We start from the raw sequence: 10,883 nt of genomic DNA, 5'->3' as shown, positions 1-10,883 counted from the left end.
TTTGGGTTTAATGCATTGATGTCTGGTGAGATTGGCTTGATTCCTTATTTCTGTGGCTAATCTTTAGAAATAACTTGTATTTTCTACTGAAACAGATCTCTTGTGGGAATGGTGTACAACTTTGACCTAAAAGTGGGGGAGCAGAACCCTTCACATATCTGAACTTGCCTGTAGGTGACAACCCCAAGTCAGCCTGGCAGCAGGACCTTCTGGGGAATAGTTCAAGAGAGATGTGTGGGGATGAAGTACCCAAACAAGTGTCATCAGTACTTAAAAGGAAAAAAAAATAAAAGAGAGAAGACAGGAAAATCCTCATACTTTGTTTATTAGAAATGTAAGTGTTATTTACTGCTCACTGCTCCCTTACTAAAAACAAAACAAACATGAGACATAGAAACAAAAGAAAGAAAATAACTAAATGGCCAGACCAAACAAAACAAGAGGCATGAGGCTAAGATATTTTCATGGAATCTAAATTTTGTTTCCTGAAACATTCTGAGCAAGGGGTTTCAGCTGAATTAAGAGTTCAGGTCTCTACTATCCTATAGCAGAGTATGTAATTTTGTTAGAGGCAAATCTTGTGCCCTGAAAGATAAATTCAAAGGGCTATCCTGGCAACTTTTCTCCTTGTCCTCCTTACTCCATGAGTAGGGTTTTGGCAGATAAATTCAAAACAGCCACACAAAAGTGTTGCAGAATCTGAAACTGATGGATCATTGCAAATGTGTCTGAACTTTTAAATCTCTGCTATTACTAATGCATTTTGCAGTGTTACACTGTGCACACAGACTGGCTTTGAACATATGAAGACCTGACGCAGTTCCAGTCCATCCAGCCAAAAACTGTGCAGCAGTGCCCAGGAGCAGATGTTATGGGGGAGTTTAAGAAACAGGCACTATGGAATGACTGTTTCCCAGCAGTTCTTTCTAAACATGGGAAAATCAGAAGAGGGATATTTCTGAAACTGCCATGATCTGTTGACCTATCCTCTATGAATTCACCTAGTGCCTCTTTGCTCCTTTGTAATTTTGTGCTCCACAGCACCCAGAGGCAAAACATTACACAATATTCTGATGTAAAAAATCTTGTGGTCTAGTATCTTGTAGAAGTTTTCCCTAGCTCTTAGCTGATACATAGTACTGAATGCTTGTTGCCCATTTAACCTTCGCCACATATTTTATTATTTTCAAGCTCTCTACTTCATAAAGACTTTTCCTGCCTATTTAAATGTTGAAATACCATGTTCTGGTTTTGCTACATTGAAACTGTTGTATGCAAGTTCTAGAAATGCTTTATTTTCTGCTTTACTTCAGGCTTTCTCCGCTACTACTTACCCATTTTGATGTGGGATTTCTGGCATTCAGGAATGTGCCATAATGAGATTTGTCAGATTGCTGTCTTTCCTATTAGCATTCCGAGCGAGCGCTATGGTTGGAGCGGTGCTCTCTCTCTGAGCACTCAGAAGATGGCTTCCCAGAACTATCCACAGTGACCCTCTCATCCCTTTCCTAAGTGGTAACAGCTCATTCAGAGCTGTTGACTCCCACCCCAGAACAAGCTACAGAGAAACAACCCTGGGAAAGTCCCGTCATTTACTAAAGCTGCTGATCCATATGAATGTTAATTGTCATCCATATGAACTCTTAATTGTTAAGAGTCCTGTTGGGTCAGTACTAATTAATTATCACACAAGTATCACTAGAGACTGATGATAAACTTCCTGAGAATTTAATCCTTATAACACAAAACTTCTAAGAAGAATGGTAGAAACACTGGAGATCACAATTTGTAGAAGAAACCGAAGAAAACAAAGGCATTCATAAGCTTTTAACTTGGTGTCTGCTGCTGCCCACTGCCCTCCGTTAAATAAATGGAAAGATACCATTTTAAAAACAAGCAAACAAACCAACTAAATAACCGAACTAAGCAAGAGAATAGGTGAGAGGGGAAGATATTTTGAAGAGTCTAAATTCTAGAGAGTAATATTAAGACTAACTTAACATGTAAATCTCATTAAGGGATATGAGAAAACATAAATTATGAGCTTCGTCACTGCCTTTATCACTTGTGTCCAAAATTGTTCTTCAGCATTTTGTTAGGCATATGAGTGGCTTTGACTTGATCTCACTGGGTCACTATAGTGGCTAAGAGCAGTGGCAGTAGTTAGCACTTTGCTGTGAGGGACAGCTACTAAGCAAAGCCTACGCAGTAAAAATGCCTTGAAGGTGAGAGACACTACAAAGCTTTCACAGTATCAGGAGAAACTGAAACTTAGAGGCTCTGGTATTTGTGTTGTATAGTCAAAAACCCCGAACCTCCAACTAATGCTGAGTATGATTTCTATTTGTGTTTATAAACAACCAACTATGGAATATACTGCTCCAGATGCTCTCTAATCAAATAGCATCAGTTTACCCTTTCCTTCACCCTGGGCTTTGTTGCTACTGCAGACACCCTTTTATTTGTTAAAGGTACTAAAGTATGCAGGCTTTGGTTTTTTTACTCTTTCTTCAGTTTACACCAAAACATCCTTTTTTTTGTATGGAATAACAACACATCTGAAGATGCCAGTACTTATGCTAACATAGCCCTCGTGTAAATGTAGGGTTTTGCTAATCTGAGCAGTACTTCAGGCTGGAAGTGCTTGGGTTGGCATGTTTCCATGGTTAATACCTGCCCGAATAAGAAAGCCTGGAAAAGCCTTCTGAGAGTCTAGAACTGTGCACTGCTACCCAAACCCCCAAACTGTGCTCAGCTGGGGTTTTCCAGCATCTAGCAAACCAAGTGGTGAGATTAGGGTTGCAACAGCAAGGCTCATATCCCTTGTGCAATGGAAAATTTGGAGAGGAACCGGTGACTGCTTTCTTTCCTGAATTCTGGTAGAAGGTTGCAGAGATGCCTCTTCCCTCAGGCAAGCTACATCTCAAGGGTGATACAGAGATGTAGAAACTGCAAGACAATAATAAAGTGTGATTAATTTCTGTCAGTGAATGCTGTGCTGCAACCCAATTTCCAGGTGTTTTCAAGTGTAATCGCTATCTTGCTCACATTCTTCTGGGAAGAGATCCATTTCAATTACTGCAATCTCTCAGGTCTCTAATTTGCTGTATAGGGGTGTGGATCAAGGGAGCTGTTTGCAGCTTAGCCTGAACAAGATTAGCCTGATGCTTTTGGGTTGAAGAAAACAATTATGGCAATTGTGTGTGAAATGTTTGCATTGCTTGTCCTCTGGTTTTTCTAACCATCTTGCAATTTTAGGGATGTTATCTACTGACTTAAGACCTCGTGAACAATTCCCTGCTTTGTGAGGAACAGAGCAGATTGCACACTTTTCTTTCAGCAGCAGGTCTCATAAAGATAAGCCCAGTTCTCCTCATTGCCAGGTTGTGCTCCAATTTGTTCCATTACTTCATGCATTTGAAGAGAACAGGAATTTCTACATCCATGAAACCATCCCAGCACAGTTGCACAGGAAAATATGCTCTTTAATTTACAGTGCACTCAAAGAAATAAGGGGTAGTTTTAATCTCTAAAACTGTCCATTTTGACATGTAGCTGGGATGATGCTTTTGAGATAAAATTGAGAAAAAATTGAGATAAAATTGGGATCTCCTGTATAGGCTACTATGTAGAATTTCCTTATATATTCTATGTGGAACTACTTTATGTGCCTTTTTAGGCAGCACAGTTGAAGGTACAAGATATTCAGTGAGGCACTTCCACCTCAAGAACGTGTCTCTCTTGTTGATCCCTCAAATCTGTTATTCAGTTGTTAGGATATTTTACAAAGTGAAGCTGTTTACAGAATTAGGGAGTGCAATACATGAGAAACGGCTGAAAAGCTCATGTCTGGTCTTCTGTGGGAAGCGCCGCATCCCACCTACACTTGCCTTGAAAAAAACACAGATGTGCTCTGTAGCAGAGGCTGCACGTTTGTGCCCAACAGCCCTAACACTGGCGAATAAAATTGTCAGGTTTGTCGTCATTGGTGCTAAAATAAAAATGTGGCTATGCAGAAAACATTTTCTTTGTGTTGGCATCTTCTTTCCAAAAAAAAAAGTTTTAAGAAGGAAAAAGTTTGCTTTGGGTTGGGTTGAAATTCTGCTTCCAGCTGTTTTGTAATTGTTTTTGCAATTTTCCAGGACTTTTCCAGCTTCTCAGTCCTGGTGAGGCCACATCTGGAGTAGGATGTCCAGTTCTAAGCTGCTCAGCCTAGCAGAGACATGGAGCTCCTGGAACAGGTCCAGCAGGAGGCAACAAAGGTGATTAGGGAACTGGAGCATCTCTCTCACGCAGAAAGCCTGTTCAGCCTTGAGAAGAGAGAGACAACCGAGAGGGGGACTCGTCAACGTGTGTAAATTTCTAAAATGGGTGGGTGCCAAGAGCATGGAGCCAAGTTGTGCTTGGTGCTTGAGCAGGGAGGTTGGACCAGATGATCCACTGTGGTCCTTTCCAGCCCGGAGGATTCTGTGATTCCAGAGGTGCAAACAGCTTTTTCCTTGTATACTACTACTAATAATAACAAATAATGATAATAATATCATCTCCCCGTGTTCTCCGCGGAGGACCGACCCTCTTCCTCCCGGATCCCAGCCGCGGCCCGCGCGCCCTGGGGGCCGGGCCGGGCCGGCAGGTGAGGGCAGCGGCGGCTCGGCCCCCGCTCGGTGCCGGGGCGCGGCGCGGCTCCGGGGCGGCGCGGGCCGTACCGCGGCGCGATTGGCGGCGCGGGCGGGGCCTCCCTGAGGGCGGGCCGAGGAGGCGCCGCCGCCGCCCGCCCTTCCCGCCCTGCCCCGCCGCCCGTGCCCGGCCTTAAAGGCGCGCGGGGGCCGCGGCGGCGGCAGTAGCGCAGTGCGGACGGCGCCGGTTGCTCGGCCGTGCCCGGAGCGCGGGGGGGCCGTTCCCTCGGAGCGCCTCGCCTGGAGCCCCTCCCTGCCGCCTCCGCCGCGCTCCCGCCCCTCGGGCCGAGGCTGTCACCGCGCCTGCCGCCGGGCGCCGCCAGCATGTTTGACAGGACGCGGCTGCCCTTCGTGGCGCTGGACGTGCTCTGCGTGCTGCTGGGTAGGTCGGGGGGCCGCGGAGGAGCGCGGGGAGCCGCCCCCGGGGCGCCTTGCTCCCCCCGCGCGGCACCGCGCTGATCGCATGCTCGCCTCCCCCTCCCCGCCGCGCCGGCACCGCCCGGAGCGCGGCTCCCGCTGCCCCCGCCGTGCCTGCCGCCCCTCGCTCGCTCCTCGCCTCCCGCTCCGCGCCCGCACGGGGGATCTGGTCGCTGCCGTGGGCCGGGAGGGGAAGGGAAAGCGCCGGGGGGAGGCTGCTGCAGCTTATCCACTGACATCTGAAGCTCCCTCTTCTCTCTGATGTCCTTACTCTTCCTTCTCTAACTACCTCTGTCGGATGAAAACCGGTAGTGGCAAAAGCCAGTGCTGGAGAGGTAGCTGTCTGGTAGATACCTGCAGCCTGGGATGTGTTTGTTATCCCGAGTGAGTCGGGAAGCCGTCCTGGAAGGGGCCGTCATCACGGAAACACGCCTCATCCCTCCAGGGTGCTGCAGAGGCGCGGCGGTGCTCGGCGGCAGGGCACGGATTCGCTGTGGGGCTGGGGCTGGACGCGGTCTCGGTGTCACCGAGCCCCCGCTGTAGCTGTAGGCTGGAGGCGAAATGCGGCAGTCATTAGAGCGCCGTGTCTGCGCCCTCCTGTCCGTGGGCAGCACGGAGAGACGGGGCAGGAGCGGTGATGGCCAGGGACATTGAACCGGCACAGCCACAGCACACTGCCACAGCGCTGCAATGCTTGTCCTGGCCAGCCCAAATATTGGCTTCCCAGTGTTGCTTTATTCTAATCAGTCTCTATTGAAACTATTTTGTGTCCTGCCAATTTGCATTAACTCTCCTTTTATGTAATGAGACAGCGTAAAGAGCAATGATGTCAGTTACCTATCAGAGAAGGGGCAGTTTCACTTGGTAAAGAAGTGGCAGCTTTCAGTATGGGGAGCAGCGAAGTGTCTTTACACTCTGGATATGTATTTAGGAAGGAGAGCCTGGGAAGTGTCTTTACACTCTGGATATGTATTTAGGAAGGAGAGCATGGGAAGTGTCTTTACACTCTGGAGATGTACTTGGCCTTAGAAAGTGCTGATTTAGGATGTTTCCTTCTTGAGCAAATAATGTCAGTACTTCAGTAATTGAAGTACTTTCTTGTCATGTTCAGGCCTACCTCATGAATTTTTGCTTGGCTGATCAGTACTTTCTCTAGCATCAGTATAAATATAATGACATTTTTCTCTTATTGGATGCTTCAAATAGCAACTGTACCTCTAGCTAAATGCCATTAAAAAGCAAAATTATGATGAATGATACATGGCTCTGAGGTGATGTTACAGGAGAAAGAGCTTTTGCAAAATGATAGTGGATCCATGTAATCCACTGGGAGCAATCTTTATTCAGATCAGGACTTTTATCAAACTGTGCTCTTGTGAGGTTTAAGCTTTCATGCTGTCTTTATGGTGACTGAAGCAGTTTTGTCTGTCTGTATAATTGTCATTACAAAATCTTTGTAATTAGACAAAAATTTTGCACTATGCATATGGCTTGGTCTGCATGAAGCATATTGCAAGTAATCTTGAGTAATCAAGGAAACCAAAATATATTGAAAGTAAGGCTGCAGGAGCATATAACCTGATGGTGATCTGCCTAAAAGGATGAGGGTTTCCCTGTCCCGAGTCATTACCTCCGGGTTTGGCAGGATTTTCGCCTTGCTCTGCAGTGTCACAGCAGTTTATGCACCTTTCCCTTCTCTCTCCCTCACCCTGTGTAGCATTTGGATCACAGATGCACTTATGTGGTGTCACAGGGTGCTGGGAGGTTGCCAGATTTTTTATTTTCCCTTGGGCTTGTTTACTTCCTGAAAAGTCTGAAAAATGCAGGCGGTGCATAATACGAAGTTCCCTGACACCTGCAACTTTAAACACATTGAGTTACAGGTTTCAGTGAAACTCTAGCTCAGATAAAAAGATTTTCCATTTGCAGAACGGGAATGATACTGGATGTGGGACCAAGTTCTCTTCCTCTTCTGCGTGCCTCTCGTGTGGCTGAGACAGGCCCTTAGAAGAACATAGGTCTTACCTGTGTCTAGTGGGCTGTTTAATTTTTTTACTGTTAAAAAAAAAAAGTTCCGGTTGATTGTGGACTTTTACTCTCACTTTTTCCCTTGCCCTTCCCCCTGCCTGTGCACTTTGATATCTGCTCAAATGACAGAGGTAACTGCCCAGATAAAATGACTTGCTGGTATGGATAAATGATACCTGGTATCTCCACTGCAAAGACTACAAGGCCTCCAACAAAAGTGAAGGTTTAAAAACTAGGAAGACCAGTTTCAGTTGAGGACTGAACCCTCAATCTTGGTGTGGTAGCCCATGCTACCACAAAAAGGGGTAGCATCCTCAGAATCCCCAAGGTAATTCTTGCCACTTAATACAGAGCTTTTCTTTTTTCTCCTCTTTTTTTCCTGTTTATACCTTCTCCAAAGTAAGTGCAGATAGGGAAGAAAAATTGTCTCAGTAATGTTGGACTTGAAGCCTAAGTGATATCCAAGTATACCACTTGAAGTTGGTGTGATCTGACACACCCATGAACTCACTGCAGTGGAAGTGCGTGATTCTTACTGTGTGTACTCACTCCTGGTTTAGTCAAGCCGTTTTTGTGTGGTTTCAACTTTCCCAGCATGTTTTTCAAAGGAAAGGGAAGGGAAAAAAGAGCTATTCTGTGATTTTTGTGTGTGTCTGTGATTTATATAGATTTGTTGAAAGATGTGAACTGCTTAAGATGGAGCCGAGGTAAGAGAATAAGAAAGACATCAAAGAAGTGGAGGTGGGGAGAGGGAGAAAAGAAGTCGGAGGTAAAAACATCTTTAAAATTAGGCCAATTTAGTTCCCCGAGACTTGAGTCTAAGTTTCTTTTAATTATCCTTAAGAAAAGATTTCTCCCTCATCTGCCTTTTTACCCCTGAAGGAGAGAGAATTCAGGGAAAGCAGTCTTTGGTGCCTGGAGAAAACAACTCCTTCCTTCTTATCTGCGTGATAATTCTCTTCTTCTAAAAATAACAGTGGTGTTTCAGTATTAAATTAACTTCATATTCTGCAATCTAAAAAAAGCAAAAGCTGCAGGTTTCTGCAGCATCTGTCCTCAAATAGTGTGAGGAGGATGTATCTGCATTCTGTGTGTGCTGATCTGCAGTGCTGGGTGTGTGTGTGCTGCATGTCCGCATGCAGCTCTGCAGTGCTGCAGGCAGCACCTCCCTTACTCCCCACGCTCCAGTGGACAGTGCTCAGCTGCTTCTGGCACTGGAGAGCATGAGTGGCCTGGACTGCAGGATTTCTTTCTCCCTCATACCTTTGTTACTTGTCTCTCCTAGGTTTTCTGATAGATGTTTCACATAGCATGGCAGAGATTGGCATTCTAGACAGTAGTAAAACCATTTTTCACAGGTAGATACTGAGGCTTAGTTCTTATGGTTTATTACACTTCCAAACTGTCATGCAAAAAATGATAGCTTATTAGAACAGCTTAATTGCAACTGGTGTTTTCATTAGGCACTATATATATATATATATATACACACACACCCTCTGTGCCTCTCTTACTACTCTATTGTTTGTTTGATTGCAAATCAGGTTCCTTTTTCATTAAGTCAGGTAAACAACGCTTAAAGAACAAAGTTGGGAAACACATGGCAATATTCCTGCAATCAGTGGAAGAACTGCTAAATACATTTATCTTTAGATCAGACTCTCACAAAGATTAAAGGAAGCTCTGCAGAGGTGACTGGAGCCATCAGGAAAACGCTTTCTGTCACATCTCTGGGACGACTTTCATCTGGTCTGTACTCGTTGAAATTCAAGTGTAACTTGAGTGCAGGGGTGCAATACAACTGTATTTCTCTAGTCCCGTGTCTGACTATGCAATTACTGACAAGCTTACTACTTATAATAATACTGACAAGCATATTACTTATAATAATAAGTAATTGGGGAGTGTACTTGTCAATATGGGATTGCTGGTGTAATGCAAGAATACGTACAACCCAAGATCAGAAAAACTGAAGCCTTCTAAAGAATTAAACCCTTGCTGCTCTATTCACTTTTCTGCAATATATTGGAAATAGTAAAGAATTACTTAAATTTAAAACTGCTGTGGAATATACTTGTCCTTGTGTAGGGATTTAATCTTCCTCTCCATGTCCTACCCTGTGACTGTGGGGAAGGTGAAATTATGGTAGTCTTATTTATACATTACTATGATTATTATTTTTTTCATGAAACTGCCTCTGAGTAAGGGAAGGACTTCCATCCTTCCAAACAGAAGTACATGTGAACTGCGTCCAGAAATAGTAAACACTGATATTACTTTCAGCTTGCTGTTTAAAGACTGCTGGAATGTTTCATGATACATGCATACATCTGCTAAACAGCAGATGCATGTGTACAGGACACAGTTAGTTTTCTTTTGCAGGGTGTGACCTGTGGGGGTGAGATGGGTGGACCACCCTGCACACCCTGCACAGTGTTTTGCATTCAGTGCTGTTCTCCTCTCTTGGGAGTGTTTACTCGAGCTGTCGCTGGAGGCTGCAGTCCTGGTGACAATTAAGGTATTGCTGTGCAGTCAGGGAAGGCTTCTTCTATGTGGGTTAGCACTTCCTGATTGCCCTAGTTCAAATAAAACCTCCTCCGCTATTATTTGTGACTCACTGACATATGTGTCACCGTTCTTATTTTCCACATCATGTGGGTGCTAAATACTTTTTCTAGTTCATGAATACATTGTAAAGCTGTAACAGGTTCATGTGAAACAGCAGTTTGTCTTTGGTGACACTCTCCACCAGGTACCATGACCTAGTACTTATTAAGTTGACACTCTCAGTTAATTGGAGACATACTTGTTACCTGAAACTGGGAAAATCTTTCTTCTCCCAATGTGCTTTCTTCTTTGCAACAGTCACTTTTTATTTTCCCCAAAATAAAGAAAGATGCTTTACCAGAGACTCACTCCCTCTTGATCCGAACCCTGCAGAAAAACTTTAGGTAAGAGATCAATTAGTTAATGAACGCTATTCAAAGTCAGCGATCTGGTTCATGTTCTGCCAAGCTTTTGCTGTTTTGTATCTTGTACTAACTTCTGACACAAAACTGGTAGTTCTTGCACTTAAATTTTTACAGCAATGGGTGAATCCTAGTTCACTTTCCAGTGCCTTCCCAAGAGCCAAATTGTGAACTCAGGACTATATTATTTTCTCTTGGCATAGTAGAGCAAGATACTTATCAGCTCTTGGGTTCCTTACCATCTGCTTGAGTCCTGGTGATATTTTTTCCTCCTTTTTTTTTCTGCCTTAAACAGTCAGAAGGGCTCTTGCAGCTTTCTTACATGAAGGCGGTGACCTTTGCAAGGAGGGGCTTCTGACCTTTTATGTAGAAAATTAAGTATCACACTAAAATGAAATTATAAAATAGCTAATCTCTCTTAGCTGAAGAATTCCTGCCTCCCCTCTGTACTGCTTGAGTGCTTGTTTATGCTGTACTCAGCTGATGCAACATGCTTCCTTGTTTTAAAGGGTTAGGCAGCATGAACTGATACTGACTGAGAGGAGCTTGGTCTGAAGGCTGTATAATCACAGTCCTGGTGGGGGGAAATGAAGAGTTGATTGCTGGTTGCCTGCTGCTGCACAGTTTTATGTAGGTGCACTGTTGCTGACTAGATGCTGATGAGGGGATTAAGCTAAGATAATCCTCTATCTGTGACTGTGTTGCAGCAGTGGAAGGCAGGTAGCACAAAGAGGTGACCTGACTCTTGGAAGTACCCAATGAGAAGAGAACTTGAGCCTTGTAGTATGCCAGC

At 44.6% G+C, this 10,883-nt stretch overlaps 1 protein-coding gene and 1 long non-coding RNA gene across 3 annotated transcripts in view; one reads left to right on the top strand and one right to left on the bottom strand.

Annotated features, from left to right (window-relative positions):
- Positions 1–865: 865 nt before the first annotated feature.
- On the bottom strand, positions 866–4,627 carry LOC135291384 (uncharacterized). The gene is made up of 2 exons (XR_010354188.1): positions 3,049–4,627; positions 866–2,949 (listed from the first exon to the last, which is right to left on the bottom strand). It is a non-coding gene; the product is annotated as an uncharacterized LOC135291384 (long non-coding RNA).
- A 210-nt stretch (positions 4,628–4,837) lies between these two features.
- Positions 4,838–10,883, top strand: part of PLPP1 (phospholipid phosphatase 1) — a 63,392-nt gene continuing 57,346 nt past the window's right edge. The window contains exon 1 of one of the 2 annotated variants that reach the window (XM_064405510.1): positions 4,838–5,058. In XM_064405510.1, the coding sequence (XP_064261580.1) occupies positions 5,001–5,058 (58 nt within the window). In that variant the 5' untranslated portion in view covers positions 4,838–5,000. The remainder of the gene's footprint in view (positions 5,059–10,883) is intronic. The other variant, XM_064405509.1, reaches the window with a different exon arrangement.

This window comes from Passer domesticus, chromosome Z (assembly GCF_036417665.1).
Source record: "Passer domesticus isolate bPasDom1 chromosome Z, bPasDom1.hap1, whole genome shotgun sequence".
NCBI classification, from domain to species: domain Eukaryota; kingdom Metazoa; phylum Chordata; class Aves; order Passeriformes; family Passeridae; genus Passer; species Passer domesticus.
Note: the sequence above shows the minus strand (reverse complement) of the source record. Positions and strands in the feature narration are given on the sequence as shown.